At 46.7% G+C, this 26,271-nt stretch overlaps 1 protein-coding gene across 5 annotated transcripts in view; it reads right to left on the reverse strand.

Annotated features, from left to right (window-relative positions):
* Positions 1 to 26,271, reverse strand: part of COL27A1 (collagen type XXVII alpha 1 chain) — a 161,093-nt gene that overhangs the window by 93,363 nt on the left and 41,459 nt on the right. For all 5 annotated transcript variants that reach the window (XR_010467189.1, XM_065035855.1, XM_065035856.1 and 2 more), the window contains 8 exons: positions 21,268 to 21,321; positions 16,556 to 16,609; positions 14,524 to 14,577; positions 9,431 to 9,475; positions 8,547 to 8,600; positions 6,237 to 6,281; positions 3,839 to 3,892; positions 2,577 to 2,621 (listed from right to left, as the gene is read on the reverse strand). Coding sequence is in view for 4 of the 5 variants with exons in the window: in XM_065035855.1 (XP_064891927.1) it covers positions 2,577 to 2,621; positions 3,839 to 3,892; positions 6,237 to 6,281; positions 8,547 to 8,600; positions 9,431 to 9,475; positions 14,524 to 14,577; positions 16,556 to 16,609; positions 21,268 to 21,321 (405 nt within the window). In the remaining variant the exon portion in view is untranslated. The remainder of the gene's footprint in view (positions 1 to 2,576; positions 2,622 to 3,838; positions 3,893 to 6,236; positions 6,282 to 8,546; positions 8,601 to 9,430; positions 9,476 to 14,523; positions 14,578 to 16,555; positions 16,610 to 21,267; positions 21,322 to 26,271) is intronic.

Genomic DNA, 26,271 nt, shown 5'->3' on the forward strand with positions numbered 1-26,271 from the left:
GCAGACTGCAGCCCTCATAGCAGTGGGGTCTTTTATCCTCCCTTTGTTTTTTTCTTTTGCCAGCTGCTCAACCGAATGCCATAAAAGTTCACAACATTGTGATAAAAAGCCATTCCTTTCAGCCACTGCGTTGGCAAGACTGAAGTTTAAGCAACCAGCCGCTTCAGCTCCAGACCTCCAGCATACCCCTAAACCAGCCAGCAGATCCGAGACACACAGACTCTTGTTATTTCAGCCTCCCTAGCGCATTGTACTTTAATCCCAATTGTCTCCCTAGCCAACCCCCAACCCTCTCCTTGCCCAAGAGTTCACCATGGCCCATACGTTACAAACACATTCGCTTCCTACGTTGCGGATGCGCTGCAGGGAGAGCGGAGCGGGAGGTGGAGCCGGCTGTTTCCACGACAGATTCATCATGTCCCTCACAGCTCTGCAAAACTTAACTTCCCTGGAAGGGTTTCAAGATCTGACTCATATCCAGTTCTTCTATTTTAATCATTCCCTCTTACATCACCCTCGGAGGCCCACGGTGTCACATGCAAACTCCCCCTGCCCCCCGCTCCTCCTCTGCCCAGCATCTAATCTGCGGCTGTCTGTCATCCCAAACAAAACGAGGCAGAGAAATAGATTTGATACCAACTCCTTCCCTACTTCCCAGAGCATTTACCACCTTTGGAAACCCTTATTAGCCACCATCCAAGAGCTCTCCATTGCACTGACAACACTGAACGAGAACAGTAACAGTAGCCACGCTAGCAAACCTAAAGCTGTGTGGGGATGTGAGCAACCAGAAAAATCCCTTGCAAACACTGCGAACCAGCTGGGAGACAGCCCAGGCCAGGAGATACGCATTGGGAAAGGAACCAGGTCAGTTGGTTCCTATTTTCCGTTCTCCCAGTCACTTCCCGAACAACACTGGATGTCACTTAATCTTTTTGTTCACGCTCGGTATTACAAATCATCAGCATCAGTTCATTCAAGATTTCTTATTAAACCCGATATCATGCAATGGGAACGGAGCCAAAACTCTCTGAAAGAGCCGAGTAGAACAAAGGTGCTCAGGCGCAGCCGTTTAATCCCTTCTCTAGATCCCAGCCTAAATGCCTCCACGGTTGAGAGATTCCCCGCTGATCCCAGGGGAGCCCCTTGTTTGTAACAGTGACTGCCAGACACAAACTCTTGCCTGGAAGATGCCAAACCCGAGCCAAACAAGAGCTGGAACGCCTGGAGCCTCCGGCGTGCTCTGTGCAGGGACACAGAGCAGAATCCCTGCACATAACGACTGTTGCTTTGTTTGTTTTGCTCTGGTCAATGAGTCACCGTTACATATACTGCTCTCTGCAATTATTCATCGCAGAGGTTTCTGGTGTAACCAGCGGTTTACAAAACTGTAGAATCTGGTACAGATTTCCACTGCCTCCAACGCCAAAATTTGCTTGACCTTCCCCCACCCCAGAGAGAGGGAACAGCCAGCTGGGGTGAATGTGGCACTGTTGGGATGTTTGTGAGGCTTTTACTAGGAGAACACCAGTAAGCGGGAGGCGTGGGACTCCTGGAAAGCACACGTTTGCGTGCAAGGGTGACAAGGGGAAAGCACTGGATTTTTCCGTGTGTGGGTGAGTGGTCATTTACAAGGAGCCTGTGAGCGCAATGATGTCAAGAGAGTGAGAGAAATTCAGGCTAACACAAAGAACAAGGTGTAAAGGCAGTGAGACATACCAGAGCACGAACATGCCCGATCTCTCTGCTAACTGCCGGAGTAAAAAAGCTTGATAGATTTTGGCAAAGGAAGCAGGCAGAATTGCTTGGAAGCAGGAGGATGTGGGAAAGGCTTTCCTTTCTGTCCTTTCCTTGTTTCCTCTGCTCATTTTGGTACTTTTCTCACCTGCTTTTATTTGCTTTTTGCTACAGTCAGCACAAACCCTTTCTTCTATGCAGCTTTCAGGGTTTTCACCTTGTATTCAGCCCTGCCTGCAAACACCTCTTCCTCCTGGCCAAGCCTCAAATCGACCTGGTCTCCTCACTCCTCAAACGTGTCTTCATCTGATCTGCTTTAACTCTTTACCACCACCAAGGACAAAAGTGTTTCTATACAAAAGTGCACGTTTGTTATGCAAATCAGAATGGTACAAGGGTTGGAGAGAATTGCAGCAAAAAGAGTCAAATGCAACGGGACTAGCGGGAGCACAGAGCAGTGAATGTACCAGAGTGAGCACAGACACCTGGGATGCTGCTATCACGGTGGGAATTACAAAATGCCTACAGGGAAGAGGCTGAACGGAGGGCAAGATGTTGCAGAAGAGAATCTGAGAAGTGTAGGATCCAAGGAGCATGGAGACAGTGCAAGAAAAAAGGACAAAAATGCCTGTGGAGTGGGCAGAGCATGAAAGAAAGGAGAAGAACAATATTGGTATCTTCAGTTTTCATCCTGCTTGAGAAAAGAGACATGGAAAGGTTTGCTTGATCTCCCCATTTAGTTCCCATCAGAAGATATGAAGGGACCCAGCCAAAAGCCAGATGTTTTGTTTCCAGTTTCATTCAACAAGGTCTGCATAATAGACGAGGAAAAACTTTACCGGCCTACCCATCTTGCCCCTCTTCCCGGGAACTCCAGGGATCCCCTGCAAGGAAAGCACACAGAGAAAAAAAGAAGAAAATAATAGGTCTGGTTGAGAAAGCAAACAGCCAACCAACAATACAAAACAAAACTAGAGAGAAAGGGGAATGCAAAACAGGCTAATGACTGCGGCATTGTTCAGGAATCAAAATGTCAGCTACTTGCAGTCAGCTGCGAGAGCAGAAGACAATTAATTAACCTTCACCCGCTAACTACGGCCCTCCCCGAGGACACACGCAGGCAGCATCCACACCCAGGGCAACTGGCTGGGACTGAGCTTAGCAGGAGCAGTCATTAAGCTACTGGTCTGGAACCGAACGAAGGCCACCGCCAAGGCACTCGCTGGAGAACTTGTGTTTATGTTTCTTATTTAGTTATACAAGCATTAAATCAGCGACTCTAGAGCGCGGGGTTGTCCCCTCCCAGGCAGGCACACACACATGCGCTCACTCCCACATGCTCCCGGGGCCTCTCTTGTTCTGGAGCTTGGGTTTGAGGGAGGAAAAGCTGGAATAAAACAGTCTTTGTCTTACAACAACCTTCGTTAGGAGCTCTTGCAGGAGGAAGAGGGGGTCCTTGGGTAGGTACAGATCAGGAGGGTGGGGGGACATGGGGGAGAAGAGCCAAAAAGCAAGAGAGGTCCTGCAAAGCTCCGAATGTGTGGGTTTGGAGAAGGCACGATGAAAAGGTTGGGGAAAGAGGGGACACATGGGAACAACAGCCACAGCTGCCCATCCAACAGGCCCCAGTCTTGACTGCCCAACTGGAAGGAGAGACATCATCAGAAAGTCCCCGGCACTGTCACTTCCAACAGCCAGGCTCTTTCCAGACACCTCCAGGTGGACACCCAAAATGCTGGGACACTGTGGATGGGATGTCACTCCTGTGGGAATGGGCAATTTCCAGGTACATTCTCCCCCTGCCCCATTGCACCAAGATGAACTAGTGAGGGGGGGAGGAAGGCAGGTTTTTAAGTGCAGGAAAATATAGAAAAACTCCTCTCTATGCAACGGTGAGGTCTGATGACCCTGCCTGAAGCCTGGGCTTTCCTGAGCTGAGTGACAACATCACACAGGGACACAGGTCTTCATGCAAGGGTAGACACAGGCTAAAGAAGGCTTGGTTAAACATCAGGCATGCTTGCCTCTTGAGAAGGTTACAACAGGCTCTGAAGAACTGCATTCAAGTGACACACCGAGGTTTTTTGCACAAAATACTCACTCGTTCTCCATCAGCCCCTGGTAGCCCAAATAATCCTGGGAGACCAATATATCCCTAAAGAAAAGAGGAAACAAGTAGTAAAGATACATTTCTCCATTAACAACCAGTCAGTCTGTGTTTCCTGAACAGCAGAGCATCCTCCAGCGTTGGTCAATGGCAGCCGTGAAGAAATAAACCTTGAGGCAAGTGTATATGCCCATGGACTGCATGGTGCTGGCTTCCACGATGTAGTCCAAGGGCACATACCCTCACACCAGGGATCATGAGGACTCCGGGAAGCAAGAAGCCAGCAAGAAGAAACCTTACCTGGGCTGGCTCTGAGTGTACCTGGGGGAAACGGAGCTTGGTTCAAGGTTAGCAAGAGTGATGGCAATAGGAATCCACATGCCCGCACCTCCTTTTGTCTCTCCAAAGGCTCTTTCCCTGCCTCTGGCGCTCATTCCCAACCATGTTGTGAAAATGTCCAGTTGTACCAAGCCCTTCCTGCTTGTCTTGTGTCACGTGGGGGTCACACACTGCAGCCCCTTCTCACGCAAACACCTTCTCCTGGCACGTGGGGCTGCTGACCACCCCACTGCCGAAAGAGGAGCGATCGGTCATGGCTCTGCCTGAAGCCTTTCCCTGCAAACCCAGTGGTACCACCAAGACCCTTTGCAAACATTTTGTCAGTCCAAGCAGTGGGGCGGTGGGGCTGAGTGTGACATTTCAGGCTCTTAGGGCTGGTGCACAAGGCTCAACTTTACATGGATACAGATCCTCTGACATCCAGCTGTAAATAAACCTCCTTTGCACCAACATGTTTCTCATAAAATCTGCTCCTTTCACACTCATCAGCAGGCATTGCGTTTTCAAGTAGGCGACATTTCTCTGCAGCCTTGGGATCCTGCTAAGACAGGACACAAGCGCCGCGTTTCCCTTCCCTCGCAACAACTGAAGCCTTGTGTTTAATCCTCTTTGCTCAGCAGTTAGCACAAAGTTACCTTGTGTGCTGGTCCTTTGCAAAGGACTAATTTGTGCCAAACATGCAGAATCAAGAGGAAGTGAATTTCAGCAGGGAGCCCCCTCAGTGGCACCTCGCTGTTACCAGAGCCAAGTGTTAACACTGATTTTCTATCATCTTTCCTTCTCCATCATCGCTAAGTCCCTTACTGTTGACCCCGACAAATATTTTCACCAGTCCACTGCTCCCTTTAGGTTGCCCTTCCGTTAGGGATGACACCTAGGCCGGGAAATACAGCCACATTACAATGATGCTGTCTGTGCCTCCTGAACCCCAAGACAAACCACGTAACTCCTGAACCACTTCCTGCAGAAGGACAAAAAGAAATAGAGGTGGGGGATGGAGAAGAGCCCACAGCCGGCTCCCTCAATCCACCAAATGCAGGTATCTCACCTTAAAATCCAATTCTGACTGAGAAATGGCTTTCTTGGGTAGCTATAAATATTTCAGTCCTGAGCACTTAAAGTGAAAAATCATTATCTAGTCTTACATTCTGCACATCTCCTGCGTGATAGTTACACGAGGTCCTGGTTAGCCAGTGAAACAGATGCACCAGGGGGAACTTTATCGCTTGCAGAAGTGAGGTGAGCAAGCTGCGCTATCTCAGATCTTCCTGCAGGACATGGAACACGCCATCCCCTTCCCAGCTCCGGAATACAGCTGCCTACAGGGTCAGCATTGTTTATTCCTTGCAGTTTTCCTAGTGATGAAAGCCAGCTGGTTGAATTTACTGCATATAGAAAGCGTATCGCATGTCAGAGAAAGGGGGGATTTTATTGGCTCAGAATCTCATTGTGAGTTTATAATTGCAGGAAAAGAACAAAATGTGATTAACGAGATTCTTAATTGGTTAAAAAAAAAAATCCTTTGCAGGGAGAATGAATCCTCAGCAATTCGATTTGGTGAGCAAAACCAGGCAGAACAGAGATATTAATGTTTGAATTTGCACGTGGCTTCAAGATGCTGGCTTGCTATTCTGCATAGCGATATAAATCACTCCCAACCTCAGGACTATACCCAAAAGAGCCCATATTCAGCATGGTCAAAGACCGCTGAACCACACTTATTGAAACTAAAGAGGCCTTTGGGAGATGGGGCTTGCAGAAACGTCAGAATTTGGTCTTTGGTAGGAATTTGGATGCCATTCTTTCCTGCAATGTGAGCTTTGAAGGAGTTGACGTATCACCAGCACTGTCGGTGAACTTTGATCTTGGTACATTATGTGTTTAATTTAAAAAAATGTAACAGTGCTTCAATAAACAAGCGATGAGCAGTTCAAATCCCCTGAATCCGGTGAATAAAAACAATCAGTCTCAGGATGGCAAAATTAAGCATAAAGTTTCTCGAGAAGCCTTTGGCAAAAACAAAGGGAGAAAAGACAAATGAGAGGCTGCTTACCCGACTGCCTTTTGGACCAGCTTCCCCTATGGGGCCAGGTAAACCCTAGAACAGAAGGGAAAAAACAAAGACAAATGTGGACAGGCTTTAATTTAACCTAACGAGCAGTGCCAAACCCCCAGCATCGTCCCCGCGTGGTTCTGCTTTCAGCGCCGACTCCAAAGTGTATCGACAAAGGAGAAAAAAGGGCAAAACGGTACAAATAACAAATCTCCCATTGTCGGGGAGCTGGGACTCTGCAGAACCTGAGACTGCTGCACACACTGAGCTTTCCCTGGGGCTGAGGGAGAGATTTCTGATCATAAAGACCGAAACGGCAAAGGCAGCGGGGAGCACGGAGGGTGCGTTACACTTGGGATGCGATGGACAGTGATGCTCTGCACCCGACAGCCCTCGATTCAGTTTCCTGCCTCACACAAGACATGCACAGCAAATAATACATGTATTTCAATACCTGTTTAGGGAACACAGGCAGTGAGAAATCCTTTCTAATTTCTAAGTGCAGGTTCTGCAGTACCTCTAACCCTTTGCAGCATCAACAGCTATGGAAAGAACCGAAAACACATTCCCAATTCTACTTCTATGCTTATTGCCGCTCACTTGAAGTACTGTGAAACAGAACCCTGTAAACACGCATAATGAATTCTTAAATTTATTGTCTTCTAGCAAGGTTCCAGGTCAATTTTTTTCTAGTTCCAAGTGTTGTTGGGCTTTTTTGGAAGGGGGGAGAAAAAAACCCCGATGCTAAGTCCATATTTTGTTTAGCTGGCAGCGCTGTGTACTCAGCCTGGGAGCTGAAAGGCAGGTTGTGCTCTTTCCTGCCTCACGCGTCATTGCCAAGGATTTCAGCCATGGGGTGAAGTTAACAATTCTGCCTGTGATGCGCAAATCAGACCAGAGCCAAGCGCTGTCTCCCATAGCACCGTGGAGCCAGCGCAGCTGACAAGAGTAACAGGCAGTAAAATCTCAGTAAAGCAAACAGTTCTGATGCTGGATACACACAGCATTCAGATATGCTGCAAAAAGCTGCCTTTAAAAAAAAAAATGCACTTTCCTGACCCAAACTACATTTTAAGAAACCGTTTTTGTTCTTCGTATGTCAAGCGCAAAGATTTCACCCTGCTTATCTGATGGGCAGCGCAGTGCTGCGAATTGGGAACCAGCATTCATTAACCTTGTATGAGCAATACAGCCCGGACCACTTGGTATTAGTCACCTAATTAATACACATTCCCACCTAGGAGATGCTTTGGCATGCAAATCTCTAAGAGCCTTTCAGAGCATAAACGGGACATTTAGTCAGGTGCATAAAACTCTCAGCCAGTTCCACCACCTGCACTCTCCAGCCCGCGTCTGTATATTCCACCCGAAATTTGCTAAGCGAGGCACCAATTTCATTTCAAATTTAAAATAGCCAGAGGCAGGGGGCATGCAGAGTTGTTCTGCATATCTAGCTCACATTTAGTCTAAAACTGTACATATCTGGGTAAAAACTCACATATGAACTCATGGTAAGGCTGAAATGCTCCTGGCAAATATTTGGGGTCTTAGCTGTGTACTAAAATATGAATGTGGGGGAATCCAACATGAATGTGTTCATTTAAGAAAAGCATGACAAATTCATTTCCCTGTAAAATGTCACAGGACCAGGACTTCTGCCCTCCACATATTCCATTTGTTCAGCATCTTACACCAGTAGGACTATAAAGTGTCCAATTTTGATCCATTTTCCTTTGTATGCTCCTCCGTTCCTAAAGTTGTCTTTGTGCAATTATTTCACGATGAAAACAGACTTGGTTTTCTTTCATAATCTTTTTTTTTTTGCATCTGCAAATATAATTTATAGGGTCCATGTCTAATTTTATGTGTACATACACGATTCCACTAGTGAATTCATCTAAATACTTTGTTTTGGTAACATGCCTTCTTCTGCCCCAGATTTCTAACATGTTCAACATTAAATGTAAAACGTGCCTCAAAATGAAGGGTTAGCAGCTTGCAGGTACGTTTCTCTGCTATTTTCTCCCCATGCTGTTACACTGAAGCAAAAATATGTCAGATTTTGCTATAGAAATGCAGGTTTTATCTATCATAGGCATAAAGTGCTTTCTAACAACCTTAGTGTCCTCTGGGGTTGAAAGACAATCTCATCAGCACAATATCTTGGGGAGGGAAGAAGGAAAATATATTCAGACATATTCTAGAGGTCTACATTGCCTTTAGTGGGGCACATATTTAGCAGGGCACATATTCAGCTACCTGCACACCCAAATCCCTAGTCTGTGCACAGCACGATGAGATTTACTGCACCTGCCTGCCAGGATAACCTTTGGCACCTGGACTTCCGGCTGGTCCTCGTTCGCCCTTTGGAGAGAAAAAAGAGAAGGCACAGGAGTTAAGGTGAACATCACACGTGGGAAGCATTTTTAACCACTTCATTCTTTGAGCTGCGGCAAAAGGAGGATGGAATGGATTAACCTGATGCAAATTTAGAAAATATATAGGGTAGACAGTGGAATAAGTTAATGATAGTCAATAGGATCCATGCATTAGGCAAGTGTTGCTATTTCCCCTTCCATCTGCAGCAAAAGAGCAGATAGCTTGAAACAAGGAGGCAAAGAGAAGGTGTAAGGCTGCATCTATATCTGGCATATGGAACCGTTTTACTGGTGGGGAAGCACTGCCAAAATTCTTCCAAACTAAACGGATTCATGTATAATATCCTTTAACATCATTGCTAACAGGGCCTGCTATTCATTGCCTCTTTTTTTTTTTTCTGAACTACAAACATCAGACTTAACCAAATAAAGATGAGGGGAGAAAAGGGGAGAGGAGGAATGGGCTTTGGGAGGGGAATTACATGTTAGTACTTAATACGATGTGGTTTGTAAACTCCAGGTGAAATGAATGTAAAAGTAAAAAATAAAAGGAGAGTAAGCTGGCATTTCTTCCACCATGTAAACTTAACGTGGCTGAGCAATAAAAATTAAAGATTAAATTTATAAAGTCCAGGGCAGTGTCCTTGCAGAACATGCCCGTGCTTGGTTGCTACGTGCGGAGCTGAGGGTGGGATGGGAGGTCACTGCGCATCCCCCGTGTGCACCGAGCAGCCTGTACAGCATCCAAACCAGCATCGGGGCCAGCAAATCCATCCTGCTTCTAAAGCTGCAGTGTTGGAAACTAGCAAAACTCACCTGGTCTCCGGGGTGACCTGGTGGTCCAGGGTAGCCTTTATATCCCTGTTGAAAAAGGATGGAAAAAATGAGTAAAAAGGAAGAAAACAACCAAAAAATGATCTGGTTTTGGTTTGAATTGCTCTTTGCAGGTGGGAGGAAAGTTCTGAAGAGAAGCAGGATAAGGGATAGCACTACACAATCATGCAAACTTTTAACATGCTGCTTTGTGCTTGCATCACCAAACCTGCACCTGCCGGGGCCTGGCCCGGTTGTTACTCAGGAAGGGTTGGCTCTGTGAACAGACGTAGAGTTGTACCTCCACCTTCAGCAAAGCTGCCCCTCATCCTTAGGAAACCACAGGCTTGTAGGGTGAAATGTCGGCTTTGGGCAAGCTGGGGGACTACGCAACACGAGTCACTCGTATTTCAGAGCGCTCACTTTTGCTTTAGAACTTGAAATGCCATAGGAAACACCAAAATGACCATTTACTGTCACAGGAAACTTTGGTTTTGTTTCTATCTTGAATTTGTCTATCTTCCAGCTCTTCTAATCTAATTACAAGGTATGACAAGATCCAGAGTCCTTCACTCTGAAGGTACCTAAAGCAGTGAGCGAGCTGCCTCTTAACCTGCTCTCTGCTGAATTAATTAGAAGGAGTTTCTTAATCCAGCTCGCGAGCTGGCAAGTGTTGAAGGCTTCAAATCATTCTCACAGGTCTTTCACAAACCTGTTTCAGTTTTTCAGTGTTTATTTTGAGATGCAGACACTGGAGCGGGACAAAGCCAGCCTGTTCACCTGCAGACTGATCAGTGTGTATTTTAAGAGTTTGCTTTCTCCAGGGTTTACACAGAGCTCTCTTCAAACACTGAGTAGATTCTACAAGTGACAGGCACTTCAGACTTTTTTTCCCCCTCTCTTCTTTATTATCTTGCTTCAGCTATTTAAAACAAACTCTTTTCCATCATGTGGAGTCAGAGCAGATTAGAATATTAGATTCAGTTACAGAGACGACTGTTTAGCTATGCTACTAGAAAGATTAAGAAAAAAAAAAAAAGACAGAAAATTTAACTGGAAACAAATGGAGAGAGAAAACAAACAAGAAACAATCCTTGCACAAATCCTACAGAAAGTACAAAATGCTTGCAGGGTGGGTTACAATTGCCAAGCGTAGCTCAGTCCCTGTCCCCAGCCAGGGCTCCTGGCACATGTCACCCCTCTGCAAGCCGAGCATCCCCCCTGCTCTGGAAGCCACAACCAGACCCTGGTTTGGCTGAGAACTTGGCCTTTTACTCCATTCACCAGATGAACCCAGGCCTGTTTCTCGCTCTCAGGTCCACACCTCTGCTTGATGGATGTTTTATTCTTCCCATGGGCTATCCTAGACCTGCAGCCGAAGCCTTCGCTGGCGGAGGTATGCGATGCGCTCAGCCATGCTGGCTACTACCCGCTCCCCTTTGCATTCCTTCTTGCTCATTATTTCAGATATTTTGGCCTGGAAAAAAATGTTGATTCCCTCTCCGCAGATTCTCTTCTGCTTGATGTTGTTGATGTACCATGGCCTGTGCTTATTTGACTGAGCCGCATCCCCTGTGAAGGTGATGCCTGACCTCAAGGACCATTTTGCTACCAGCTAACCCTTACTTAAACCATCTAGAAGGTCCTTTTCCAAAGTCTGTCCGTGCATTTCAGCCAGTGGCTCCTCACTGGAAGTGCCTCAGCAGCTCTTGGAGAAGAACCAGCAGACAGGGCTCCCTGCCCCTCTCCAGGAATCTGCCCCATGAGATCCTCACTTCTTCTCTCCCTGGCTCCAAGACAGACACTCTGCATCAGCAGAAGGGAAGGAGGATGCTCCACCCTGGCTGGGCGCCTGGCCAGAAGGTGAAGATGCTTTGTAAAGGTCCAGACCCACCCTGGTGTGGACAGCTCTGTATTGGTACCACCCATCCCTGAAACATGGATGTGCAGGGCATTGTGCAGATGGAGAGCGTCTGTTCCGAGAGCTGCCAACAGAAACAGCCCTGGGTTCAGCATCTCCAGATGTGCCCTGGGATTTAGCCTGGAGCCCATGGGGTTTCCACTGGGGCTTCTGCCCAGCTCCTCCAGCCACAGCCTGGAACAGGAGATACCTTTGTCTCCAGACACCTACTTCCACGGATACAAACGCTTAGAGATGTTTCACTCTCTTAATTGATAAAAAAAGAGGTGCCCAGCTCGGCTGCTCCAAACCATTCTGCTCAGACTGGGGTCCTGCAGGACACATCTCAAGCCTGTGCTGTGCACCCAGCGCAGGTGGTGAGATGACAACCCCTTGAGATGCTCAAAGCACACCCTGAGCTAACGTCTGCACCACATGTTGCATTGCGGCCTCTATAATGGTAAGTGAATTGCACTTAAGTTAAATATATAGACATCCTATTAAATATCCACCTCACTATATACAATGAGCTCTGGAAAGCTTTGAACGTGTGTTTCTTTAGAGTATACTGCAGTTATTTCTGTCTCGGGCTAATTATAACGAGGCGAAAACAGAAAAGCTTGTGTATGCTAAAGCTGGCTGCAATGTGAAAGTATTTACCTGCTAAAATCCTCTTCAAATAGCACTAAAATGACAGGGCAGAGGGTATGAAAACAACTGCATTTGCTCTTTTATCCTAACACTTCCTGATGATTACAGGGTGCTCAACACAAAGGGCTGTGATTTAGAAAGGAAATTGCACTCCAGTGAAGGATTTACTCATCTGTGATGATATTTATAATCCACGCTCTCTTCACTAAAAAAGATCATCCTGCACTTTGACAGAAAATGTGAAGAGCCCAGCAAATGGGATTCTGTAGGACAGGGTGTGTTTTGAAGCTCTGACCAATTCCTAGTTCTGCCTTTACTCAAGTAACTTCAGTGAAGCTTTTGCCTCTCTCACCGCTGGCTTCTACAATCTTGTACTTTGCTACAACCATTTTCTCCTCCACAGCGGCTGATGCTGGGAGCAATGGTGCAGAGCTCTGCTGAGATGTATCCGCAAGGCGGATGTACCTGCAGCCCCCAACACAAAGCCAAAGCCACCTCGTAGGCACCCAAGGGAAGGGCAGAGGGGACAGCCAAGTCCTGCCACCGTTCCCCTGAACTGCTGGTCAGCAAGAGCAACATTTGCCCTACATGGAGAAGGTAAGATTATATCTGCCGCTTGAAAGGCACTTTCATATACTTGTAGATGGGTGCAAGCAAAAGCATGGAATCACAAAACAGTTTGGGTTGGAAGGGACCCTCAAAGCTCCCCCAGTGCCACCCCTGCCATGGGCAAGGACATCTTCACCAGCTCAGGTTGCCCAGAGCCTCATCCAGCCTGGCCTGGGATGTCTCCAAGGATGGTTCTTCTACCACCTCCCTGGCCAACCTGGGCCAGGCTGTCACCAGTTGTGGTGGTAGCCACGCTATTCAAACCCATGTGCCGCTTGGTTGTAGCTTGAGCTCGTGCTGCTAAGCCAGTTGTTTCATTCAGTGGGAAAAGTATTTTTGTTTCCCCTGGTGAAATATTTTGCCTATTTGAAAGTTTCTACATGGTGTTTTCAGATCAAAGCCCTCGGAGCTCTTTTCACAGTCTCTCTATGGAGCGAGCAGGAGGAACGTCCATTTCCAAGGCGTTGCTGTTTTCTGGTAGCCAGGATGCGTTGCCCACCTTCAGCCAAACACCAGCATATTTTCACTGGGAGAATGCCAGCAGGGAATCCAGATAAAAAAAGATTTCTTTTTCCAAACATTTCTCCAGCAGCTGTAAATTTTTTCTTAATGCAGGATGCTAATAAAAGCCAGGTTACACCAAAACCACTGCCAGACTAGTGCTACTGGGAGGTGGTTTTTGTAAGCTGCACCAAAGGAAAAAATTTCAGCATCCAAGTCGCTCCTTACTTGAAGAAACAGAAGCATATTCCTGCCATTGCCTTGTCCTGAGGGAGCTGAAATCCGATGTGAAGGCCATGTACTGGACGCAGGAATGTTTGTTCAATCTCCTATTTCTTCTCCGCTTTTTCCACTATGAGTCCTTGCACTCCCGACGTTGCGTTTTGCTGATCATAACCACAAGGCTTTGTTTTATGAGCTGTTATACCAAGAAAATGGTATTCTTTGCACCCTATTTGTTAGAGCTTGTTTGTGACAGCAGAAGATCAGTCGCTAATCACGCTGCTGCTCCTACCTCCGCACAGCACCCCAAGCGTGACCAGCCTTGGAAGCAGAAAAACGAACCCAGCCCCTAATCTTGGCAATTTGATTCTAATATAACGCATACACCAAACAATCACGGAGATGGAGGTTTCCTTCAGCCTCCTCCACACCTTCTTTCTCTCCCCAGAGTCCTACAGCATACCTGAGTGGGCGTTTGTGTGCAGTCAATTGCCCTGAGGAACGGTAGATCTTCAATGGCCTGTTGACAGGTGAAGGGATTGAAACACGGTGCTAATTTTAACTGTTCGGCTTTTCTGTGCTGGTATTGGCTTGCTGGGAAGGGGAGTCAAGTCCACTTAGTTCAGTTATCGAACTACATCTGGCCTTTTTGAACATCATGAAGTTCACACGGGCCCACCACTCAAGCCTGTCATGGTCTCTCTGGATGGATCCCTTTTCTCCAGCGTGTCAACCACACCACACAGCTTGGTGTCATCAGCAAGCTTGCTGAGGGTGCACTTCATCCCACTGTCCGTGTTGCCCACAAAGTTATTAAACAGCACCAGTCCCAATACCAATCTCACTCGTTTCCACCTGGACACTGAGCCATTGACGACAACACTTCAAGTGCGACAATCCAGCCAGTTCCTTATCCCCCAAGTGGTCCATCCATCAAATCCATGTCTCTCCAATTTGAAGCCAAGGGTGCCATCCAGGACAGTGTCAAATGCTTCACACAAGTCCAGGCAGATGACTTCAGCTGCCCTTCTCTTATCCACCAATGCTGTAACCCCAGTGTAGAAGGCCACCAAATTTGCCAGGCATGATTTGCCTTTAGTGAAGCCATGTTGGCTGTCACCAGTCACCACCTTATTTTCCATGATCTTGCTGGGCACAGGCATTTTAAAACAAAAACAGCCATCTAGTTCACTAGAAAAGAACATACTCCTACCTTTCTCCCAGGTGGTCCAGGGAACCCAGTCAAACCAGGTAAGCCCACGTCTCCCTGTAGGAAGGAAACAAGTTCCGTTAGTTTTCAGCAATGTTTTCCCTATACCTAGCATACTGTTACTGAAATTAGTAGCACCCAGCTATTGATATTTCTGATTCTAATTGCAAGTCTTCAAAAACTGACTGGATAATAAGTGTAGATTTAGACATCATCTCTATTAACTAGCTAATATAAATAATAAACCTAGCTAATTAATGGCAGCTGCTGCTAGTCCAGCTTTTTGCCAGCAGAATGAATGCTTTATTTTTTTTCAGTAATCTCATTCAGTCACATGCTTCAATTGCCTTTTGATAGGCATTTAAAATCACTAAAGCAAGGAAATTTTAGCTTTTAAATGCAACAAGAACAACAGGTACCTCCTGCCAAATCCTGTGGTTGTGCTCATACTCTGCTACTGCACTGGCTCAGCCCACAGCTGCAGCTCAGATGGTGCTGGTGGTGTAATTATTTAACCCACCTGGGATAATGATTTAACCTGCCTATATGACACGGATTGAACCTTTGCAGGCTGCTGGTGGGAGGATTTTTTCCGTGGCCTGTACTTCTGAAAAGCGACTGCATTGCATCCCAGCTGGCAGACCCAAACCATTATAGGAATGCAGAAGTGCTTTGCTGTGAGACCTCTCTAACACCCAATCCATCCGTACAAGCCCATTTTGGCCTCTTCTGACCAGGTTCACAAACCCCTTTAGAGCCTCTCACACTGTGCTGTGCCTGCTTCCAGAAAATACGTTTGGACTATCCAGCCTGAAAATTAGGCATCACTCCAAACTCCTGCTGGAAACTCCTTGTTTCTATTACTGCTAACAGGAATAAAGCCTTGTTAACACGAGCTAAAAGTGATCCGGATCTCTCCCTTTCTTGCACTGAGCATGCTTGCAAGAAAACAGTTCCAGACCCCGTGAGTGGATGATTTCCATATAATGCCATTCCGATGAAGCGCACCAGAAATTTCAAAAGGCATCTCATGCTGTTAAGTTAAAAGCGTCATTTCAGACTCAGCCTTCTTCTATGTTTTCTAGCGTCACACTCCATCTTGTACTGGTGTGGCTCTCCATGCTTGATGGAGGCATCTGGTTTCAAATGAAGGGCCTGAGTTCTCCATGGCTGATGCTTTCTACTAGTTACAGTGAGGCTTATGAAGAAAGGAAGAGAACCAGGCTTCTTGCCCTGGACATGAGTTATGAAGTACTGTGCAGGCACCACTGAAATTGAGGCAGATGTTGTGGAGCTCTGATCGCTCTTCTACTCGTTTCTAGACTTCTGTGAGGCCTTGTTGCCTCAGTAAAAATCGCTCAGCTGTGAAACAGCAAAAATGGGAGTTGTAATTTATTGAAAAGAATTAGCAGAACTCTGATCCTCAACAGTTGTTAAATCCAGAAACCAGCCACGTTCCCAAGCTGTGTTGATTTGAGCAGACGTTGGTGAAAAGGTGGTTATCACAGAGCAGGGTCCATGCCTTGCCAGGACCATGGTCTCAGAAGTCTCCCTTTCTCCATCAGCAGGACAGAGAAATCTGCTGGGGGAAGCCTATGTGACATGAGGCAAAGCACCGTTTCACAGGTCCTTGGCAAGAACATCCTTGCCTTTGCCTTCAAAAAGCTTATTCCGTATCCTGGGATTGCCTCTTTCCACAGTTGCCTGCCCAGAGCTGGCGAGGTGCGGCTCTATCTCATATGCACTGGTTTAAATACCCAGCTTAAGTAGCCACGTGCTTGCAGCAGCAGGGACACAAGTTTGGGCTGCATATTGTGCATAAAATGGATAAATATTTGGATGACAAAAAGCTGTGACAGCAGGCACTTCAGTGCACGCTGGGCAATACCTGAGCTAACTCTATTTAGTCCAGAATCTGGGGTCTGAGTTTTAATTTTTAGTCCTAAGTCTGCTTGAGTAGCAGGGGTATGAACTTGCTCCACAAGGCATAATCACACTGTGGTTTGCTGTCTGTGCACCCTGGGTGACATCTCACCTTCTGTCCATTGCGAGCTTTTCCAGGTGACAGCCCGGGATCGCCTTTCTGACCCTGAAATGGAAACTTCAGTTAATGACGCACTCCAAGAACAACTACAGATGTAGTTGTGCTTCCACCTGGCCTCCAAACTGAAAGAACATTTTGTTTTACCTCTGCCTTGCCCTGACGTCCCAAATGTACTGAAGTCCATGGGTATGGCTGTTTTGCTGGAGCTGGATTTGGTGAGTGATCGCTGCTGCTAAAGCATCAAGTTTTAAATAGTATTTGACAGTATTAAACTGACTAAAGAAAGGATGACTGGGAGAAGGCAATGTCAGGACTCACGATACTTATTAGACTAGGCAGCTGTGATTTCTTCCTTGTCTACAACTATCATCACAAAGATAATTACCAAGCCTATTACTGTGCCTAAACCATCCAACTTGGGAAATGCTATTGCTTTTTTAACTGTGGGCAACAGATGAAACTGCAGAGAAAGTTAAACTAATTAGACACTACCAACAGCCAGAGCAATTGTGAGGCTTTCAGGTGGTAGAAAAAATAGGCATACTTTATCTTATGTAGCAGCATTCCTTATTTTCCTTTTTAACAACCATGATGAGAGAAGCTACAATTTGAGACTGTGATCTTCTGATGAACACCATCTGGGATTTCAGCACCATTTGAACAACTAATTCCAGTATTCCTTTGAAAATCCCAGCTCAAATTCTGAAAAGGTGGAAAGGTGATGTGCACACCTACCGGGGTGAGAGAGAGAAGTAAGAAAAACTAGAAGAGATTTGGAGCACGGCAGGTTCATTTGGCAGGATAAGGTTTAGCACACAAAGCAGCTTAGGTCTGTTAATGTCTCAGCTGGGACACAGGTATCCCAGTGTCAGGCACTGACCATTTAACACCCCTGGGATCATCAACAAACCGCAATCTCTGTGTGCCACATCAGCAGCATGGGATTCAGAACCAACCAGCAAGCACACGACAGTGTGAGGGTTAATTAATGCTCGTAAAGTGAAGGGCTTGGAAGGAAGGTGAGTCTCTACAAAGGAATAATAGCATTTATTAACTGGCTTCTTTCATTAGCAGGACAAAGGCCGGGCTATGGCCGAGCAGCTTTTCCATGCAGCCTCACTCCGCTATGTTCCACATGTCCTTCCCACCTTGCACAGGGTGCAAGTCTCCCCTTCTCCTCCTCCGCCATCCACCACAAGCTGCGAGGTTCAGGGACTGCGACTACTTGGCTACGGACTGTAGGGAGCACTGCTGATTCAAGGCAGATGCGTCTGTGCAAATCCTGAATGAAGGCTGCCCGGTTTCCAAGCACTGAATGTGAGTCAATGAAGTTGGGAGGATCATCTCACTGTGTGTGCAGCTGTTATCAGGGCAATTCTCCCGCTCTTTGAGCTTCACAGCGGTCAGTGGGTGCTACAACTGCTTGGAGTGGATTAGAGCAGTCTGCAGGATCACAGGGTGTTCATTTCTACTCTGCAAAATTAATTTACTGCAGCAGGTAGACAACCACCACTCTCCCTAAATCTTGCCATGTGCTCAATGCAATGACTTTGAGCCATGTAAATGAATACGAGCCTCTCACACTTTTCCCTGGGAGGCTCCAGATCACATTAGCAAAGCCTGTGCTTTACATCACAGTTCTGTGTTTTGTGCTGCTGAAACCATCACACAGGTGGAGAACTTGGCCGCAAGCAGGATCACACTTCCCTGAGATTCATCAGCACGGTGGCAGCAGGGCTGAAGGGCTGAAATTGGGGATGAATTGCCCAACTCTTCTCACACAGCAACCACAACATCTGAATCAGCCTTGGCCTCGTCCATCGCTACCTGGGAGAAGTCTGGAGCTGTGCAATTTAAACACCTCAGCTTCGCAATCCCACTAGTAGCGTTTTAAACATCAGCGAGCCAAACTGATGAGCTATCTTGGAGCCAAGCCATTCACTAAAAGCAAAATGCAATTCTTTGCTAGTGCTATAACAAGAGACATTTATCCGGACTAGCTACCCAAGCAAATCATACTAATGCCTGATGCCGAAAGCCTCCAGATGAGAGATGCAAACCCAAGCCTTGTAATGGCTTTTGAAAACACATTCTATTTGACAGCTAATCCTCCTCCCAATCCCAAACTATATTAGAACCTCAGAACTGCACCTAGTGGTTTGTAAAATGCCCCTCCTGGCCGCAGCAGCAGCTTGCAGGTCACACAGCCAGCCACAACTTATGCCCTACAGCCATTTAAGAGGTTATCTACTATAATCAGCCTTTGCTAACTAGATGCAATAGTGATTTTGCAGCTGCCAAGGAAAACAAACAGAATGCGAAGAGTGGCAAGAAGCCCCTTTAAGCAGCTGCACGTTATAAATTGCTGAGAAAAGCACAACGGGTGAAACTCTCGGGTGGCACGAGTGGGTGTAACGTCACTGAAGTCGGTGGAACCGTGCCCAAGCAGATCAGCGAGAATTTGGCTCAACAGCTGCATGAAGCTCTGTGCAAAAAATCAGCTTCCTAAATCTGAGGGATTACAAGAGCTCAGCTCCAGTGACGAGAACCAGGTGGACCTGCACAGGACAGACCCAGAAGCACAGCAGTCCCAGCACACGCTGGTGCTCGCCGGTGCAATGCACAAACACCGCATCCCTGCCAGCTGCCAGCCACATCACCGCCCTCGTGCGCAGCCGATTGCCCAGCCTTACAAGGGTTCTGTTCATTCAGCTGATAAAAATTATGCTCGTGGGTTACTTCTTCAGTGACAATGACTTGGTGTTAGTCATGGCTGTCAAGCCTGGTGAAGGACGGATGCATTTAAAATGTAAGGGGGTGAAATACCTTTTTTTTGGTGCAAAATCCATCTTCTGGGATTGTCATAATGCCAATAAAAGGAAGGAGGGAAGTCAAAACTCTGGGATCCGATACACACCTTACAAAAAGTGCTTCACATGGAAAGATCTGGCAATCATGGCTTAGCATGGTCCCCCTGCGAGGGGCGAAATGATGCCCAGGCCTGGGCTGAGCTGCAGATCTCACATCCCATTGCAAGCTCAACACTTCTTTGGATGAAGCACCATGTAGAACAGCCTAATCCTGCAAATGGTGGCTGGATGAAACTAAAATGCATCGCACAGACCGATGTCAACATATCTCTGTCGCAGATTATTACAGCTATCCATCCACTGAGGGCTTCCTGCTGCCAGACTGTGCAGCAAAATAGAGGAAAAATGCTTCCAGGAAGTTCTTATTTCTAGCAGGACACCAACTGAATACAGCTTTATGGGCAATTGATGATTTCTGACCAGTTATTAGGCTAAAAGTGTTTCGTTTTGGTTTTCCTTTTTTATTTTTTTAATCTGATAGCATAGAACCAAAGTTTGACTTTACAGATCGGACCAGGGTGAATTTGCGGGGCTGGAAATTAGATAAAAGAACTTTGATTTGACTTATAAAACTCAACAAATGTGATCTGGAAGTCATTGATGGACAATAAACGCAGAACACTAAGATGCAAAACTTTTACAGCCTCACTTTTCAGGCCATATAACTACACTTTAGAATTTAAACCAGCTGCTGTTCACCAGCATGTCTCCAGTGCCTAATTTTTAATCACATAGAGGCAGCTTGCCAAGATTCCAGAATCTTTTTCCCAGAGCATCAATAGTGTTCATAACATCTCTGCCTACTGATGAAATCATGAAAAGCAAGGACTCCTGCTTGTACCTTTCTCTGCGTTTGGCTGAGACATCCCACAGCTTCCTTGGTAGGGAAAACCTCTATTAAGCACCGCCTTTCAAAACTCAACTATTCTGCAGTGCCAGATAGGTGTTATAAAATATAAATCTATTTCTCCGTAAACTATGACACCAAAATGATCCAAACTAATTTCCCAGGAACTCCACAGTCTTAAGGCAGCACAAAGCCTTATCCACAGGAAAGAGCCGGGAATGAAAACACCTTTCTGAAGGGTTTTGCAGGGCACGGGGTGAGCTGGAGCTGTTGCTGTGCTGATATCCCATGCAAAGGGAGGGGGTCCCACTGTGGGGGGTCACCCCCACCTTGCAGAGCTCCAGCTCCCACCTGACTGCAGCACCGTGGGGAGAACGTGTGTGCAGGACAGAAGGACAAACCACGGGGATCTGGGCACTGCAGGAGGTCTGGGAGACCTCAGGGGAGAGATGGGGATGTCTGGAAGGAAGCAAGGGGGTCAGTTTGGGAGCACTAATGAGGTTCAGGGTTCCCTGAAACTCCGGAGGGGAGCAGGAGAGACGTGGGACTTTCAGGAGCAGGACGGCAGAGGAAGATGCCGGGTGCTGCTGGTCCTCCCCACCCCATCCAGACCCAAAGGTGGAGGAATAGGCTGCAAAATCCAGAAGAGAGCAATGAGAGAGCAAAGAAATCCAGACCTGGCGAGGCTCTGAAGTGTGAGGATTCCACCACCCTCCTCTCAACAGTGCAGTTTGCTCCCTGGCACAGGCACAGCTCAAGCAGGATCCTAATTAGGCAGCCTTTGAAATTAGGGAGCACCAAGAACTGAGGCACACAGCAGGGGCTCTCAGTAGTACAGCAAGAGGCTGTGTGTGAGCAGAGGAGCGGGGAGAAAGGGCCTCAGCCTCTCGTCATTTTGTGGGGAACAGGATAACAAAGCTGAACACCCCCCCGGGACATCCTCTGAAATGGGGACAGAAAAGCTCCTTGTGCCAATTAATACTTACTTTTGGGCCTGGGGGGCCAGGTGAGCCAGGGTTTCCGTGGGGGCCTGGGGGACCCTAAAAAACACAACAAACACAAAATAGAGTCAAAAAGAGTCAATAGGCACCTGCGTCAGTCCTGGGAGCTGCGGAAGGTCACAGGTTGTGGGCAGCAATGGGACCCTCATCACCTCGTCACTGCTGAAACTCAGCTGCTGGTTCCCACCCCCCTTTGCGGAAGGTAACGTGTCTGTCACAGGATGTGTCGTGACAACAGGACGATTTGGGTACACCGAATATTCCACAACCACGAACAGAAACTACCTTGGGGTCAGGGGAGTCAAAGCTCTTACAAGGAGCCCCGGCAGAAAGACATGGATGTGATGCAAAGGGGAGCAGAACTGTGTGGGGTGTTAACGGTTTATTTAGCAGAAATGGAAGAGAACAGAAGCAATTACTAAAGGGATATTGTCCAGCTACTTGGAATGAACTCATTTACCCTAAAAGGCAATCAGATTTTCAACTTTAGACATTAGAAAGAGAATGGATGCATGGACAGTAAAATGAGGGGAGCAGAAGTCCCTGTTTAAACCATTTAAATCTATATTTTTGCACAGGTCTCACAAGCCAATGACGCTGTCAGAGTATCTACCTCAGATGACATACAGCTGAACCTCCTTTTACATCATATTTTAAAAGCACCCTGCATATTTTCCGAAGACTATTTAAGGAGTTATCTGGAATAAGCAGCTAGGAATAGTTTATCCCAGGATTGTATACAGCACAGAAGATCTGTTAACCTTTCAGGCAGAAGTAATAACAACTCTAAGTCCTCTTGAACACGTTCCTGGGAGATGAAACAACCTGAAGGTTCAATTCCAAGGGCTCCTGTTCTGCCAAGGCCGTGTCTGAGATTTACACCAGCACGAGGAGCACTTGAACGTGCCCTCTAGTGAGAAGGAGCAGAGTCTGGGGGATAAAAAGCCACTCACGCACTTTCTGAGTGAGCTCTAGTATTTCTGATGAGCAATTCGGCAGATGTGGGGCCACAATCTGCAGGGTCTGATTTCCAAGGAAAAATCACTGCAGTTCAACACGCGACTGCCACCCAAGTTCAGCGCCCTTGCCCTCTTCCGAGGGAACATCGGCATGCTGATGTCTATTCAGTTTTATTTTTACTACACTGTAATAGAAAATAATGGGTTTTTTATTTAGCTATTGTATCTTGTGGCATAGACAGTTGTTGAGTGCTCAGTGCTATTTCACAACACATGCTGCCCTGCTGTAAGAGGTTGTTCAATTAAAAAGCCGAGGATGAACTTTTCAAATGGCATTTTTTACCCAAATAGATTTAATGCCTCGTCCTTAAACTCCTTCCAAATTTTCAGCCTGAAACCAAATACATTTATTGCTCCATTCTTAATTTCCTTCCAAATTTTCAGCCTGAAATTCTCCGATAGTTTAGCCTGGCTGTGACTTTCCAATGAAATTGAGAAAATTTTAATTACAATTAAGGCATTTGAGTATCGACTTGTCATTTGAAAACCCATATAGCTGCTGTAACCAGAGTAATTGAGCTCTGCATTGTCTCAAACTAATCTTCCCAGCAAACTATGGCATCATCTGTTACCTCAATGCGTAGGACACTGAAACGGAGACTTAATGTGCTGCTAAAGGTAATTCAACAACCCTGTGGTAGCGAAAGTGCTTCAAGCCAAGTCTCAGATATGTATGGAAATTAAGTGACAGAAATCAGAACAGTAAAGTCTCTATAAAAGATGAGTCCCTAAAAAGCTCTTACGTTAAGCAATAATCTAGGTAGCTCTGTAAAGGGTTCATAAATCCAGACTGCCGCTAGATTTGAGGAGGGAATTCAGCTGATATTCAGCTTTGGAGGGAGGCAGCTTGGCCCAAAGCCCATGTCAGGGCAGTGAGTTGAGATCCGTGCTCCACCATAGCCTGGGCTGACTGAAAACAGCGTCAGACTGAGGGAACCGCGTGGTTTGGTGTGAGTCCTACCTGACAACGAGAGTTTCCAGGAGGAAACCTGGGCCACAAGAAGCTCAGCTGCTGATCAAGAGCTCCTGGGTAAGAGAGGAATCACATCCCCAGCAAAATTTGGTGCAGTGCCTTCCAGAGCCAAACCAAAGCACAGCAACGCACAATCATAAAAAGCCTTAACCAAAAGGAGGGAAGAAGGGAGAAAGAGTCTAGTCCCATTATCAAAACATGTGATTATGAAAAACGCAGGCTCTTGACATAAAATAGAGCCTTTACCACTGAAATTGATGAGACTCATAGCGTGTAATCCAGGCAAAGGAGGGGCAGAGACCCATCTTGTTCCCAAAGACCAATGTGGTTTTATCTGAGTGAGAAGTGGCCACATCCCGCTGACGAGGTGACAGTGGGAACTCCAGGCTGGGACACAAGAAACTGCTACAACCAAGCCTGGGGTTTGTGCTAGACACGTTAAACTGCTCTCGTTACTGCGGAGAGAAAAGTGCATGGTCTGGCAGCAGGCCTAAAAATGGTAAAAAATAAGGAATCTCGATGTGTTCCAACATGGTGAGCCCTGAATCTGTGATTACACCCATACCCTTGGCAGAGGAGGAAGATGCGCTGTGGGACAGTTAGATGGGCTGAGTAACAAAAGGTGCAGGACACCTCGCTAGCTGTCAGCAATACCAAATCTGAACCCACAGGCCTTACAAATTAATCCACACGCCAATCTGCAAGCCCCAATAACTGTTATCATACCCCCAATACCTACCCTTGTTTTATCGAACCCTGTTCAACGTTCATTCCTCTTCTCTTACTGTGCTCAGCGGAATTACCCATCTCCAAGCAGTGCTCCCAGAAACAGCCCTCTTTTCTTAGAGAAGCAATTCAAGAGTTAATTACTTGGTATTTCAATAATTAATAGCTATATTTTACTCATGCTAAACTGGACTTAATTCAGTTTCTCACCCACTTCTAGAAACTGGGCTTCTCCTAGATATATTTATGATCAATACATTAGTTTTGCTCCTTCTACACGCAGGATGGGGCAACGCTGAGAGCACTGAATAAAATAATCCCACAGCGCCTATCACTATTTGCATGCCTGCCTGTTTATCCGCCCACTTTGGCTGCCTTGTAACTGCTCAAACAATCTGATCCAGCAGCAAACTTGCATCTGAAATCTTCCAAGGCTTGCGCTGGAAGTTCCACGGAAAATGTTACCATTTGACAGCAGTTGCCCAAAGCTCAGTGGCACGGAGACCAGAACAATCCCTGAATGTGTTCTCCAAGTGACGGGGGAATTACCAAAGGTGACGGGGGTTTGTAATCTCCCTGGAATGTCTTTTACGTGAACGATGCTACTGGAGAACTACACTGTGCCATCCAGTTCATCTTGGTGACGTGCCTGGAGATGGGACCCTGCTCACAGAAGGGCTTTTATGCGTAGTGGTTCACAGCCGGCAAAAATTAACAAAAGTGTAACTGTGCACGGCTCCCCCCATCCCTCCTGCATTCACAATGAGGGGAAAAAGAACTCCTCCAAACTCCTGCTAAATGCTAGAAAGCTCCAATCAGAGAATGGCCACTCGTTCAAAACTCATTATGTCTTGGGGGTTCACTGCGTAAAGCAACTTTTTCTGCTTCTGACCTACAGATCCCACTTTGACCTCTGGCTTGCTGAAAAATGAGCTAAATATTTGAAGAGAAGCCAAACAAACTGTTTCTTTAAACACTTCTTTTCAGAAATTGGAAAATCTTCCGAATGGAATGAGGATACTGGGAAACCTCTACGGCTGACTAAGTTCTTGCTTGTTTTAGGAGGGAAGCCCTGTATTTTGAAGGAAAGGGAGATTTTTTGCGACCACAGATCAGATGTAACAGGGACATGTCATCCTGGGTCTTCCAAGCTGCTAAGGTTCACAGGAGGATGGCAAGAGCATCCCAAAGCACCAGGGAGTACATACATGTTCTCTTCACCCATTAATTTGGATTTCTCCTGTATTGTGTCAGGGAGGTTAAATAAAACAGGAACAATTACAGCATGGCAGGGTTTTTATTCCCCATTTTGCCTCTGACCCGTTGTGTGAACACGGGTAAAACACACCCCTTGTACTTGAGCTTGCCCACCTGTTAGAGATGGAGATCAACTTCCAGGGAATCTGGCTTCCTAAATTACTTAAGTGTTTTGGAAAGCTTAACCACATCTAAAGGCCTTGCTGTCCTGGAAGTGAAGCCAACAACGGGATTGCTGTCTGTCACGTGTCAGTGAGTTGTCTCCTTCATGTAGAATGGGGACAGAGAACCAGGGTTTACATGGCACTTGTCTGGACAGCAGTATTTCATAGAATCATAGAACAGTTTGGGTTGGAAAGGACCTTAAAGATCATCTAGTTCCAACCTCCCTGCCGTGGGCATGGAGACCTTCCTCTAAACCAGGTTACTCAAATGAAGAACTTGTGGAAATTCGACATGCTGGAAACTCAAGTTTGCTTCTGAGCGATGCCCAACGCTTTCATCTCCTTATCAGGCCAGGTTTTTGGACCAAGTATCACGGTTCACAGTGCTTTTCTACACACCTGATAAGCCTTGTGTAGTTTGCTGGTCTAACTATACCAGCGAGGACTGCAACGAGTGGCAATTTGTGATCAACATAGATGTGCCGACAAAAGCCCCTGATGCAGACGGCGGGAGAGAGAAGCTCATTGAGTCCTGGGTGCGGCAGGACCGAGCTGCGATGGTGCAGAAGTTATTGCTCCGCTGGGAGCCCTGTGTTGACAGCTCCTTGTCGAGCTTGTTAGCACAGCCCTGCTAGCAAACCCAGCACGGCCTCCCCGCCAAACCTCGATGTTTGGAGAAACGCAAAGGTCATCTGCAGAAATGAAGCGTAACACACAATCGCTTGCACAGAGCTGCTCTGTGCGGGTGGGCCGGGCACGTACCCGAGCAGCACCGCTCACACACACACCATGGAGAAACTGTCCCACTGTGAGCCTGGCAAAGTGCTTTCACGTCACAGAAACCTGGGGA

Source organism: Columba livia, chromosome 19 (assembly GCF_036013475.1).
Source record: "Columba livia isolate bColLiv1 breed racing homer chromosome 19, bColLiv1.pat.W.v2, whole genome shotgun sequence".
NCBI classification, from domain to species: domain Eukaryota; kingdom Metazoa; phylum Chordata; class Aves; order Columbiformes; family Columbidae; genus Columba; species Columba livia.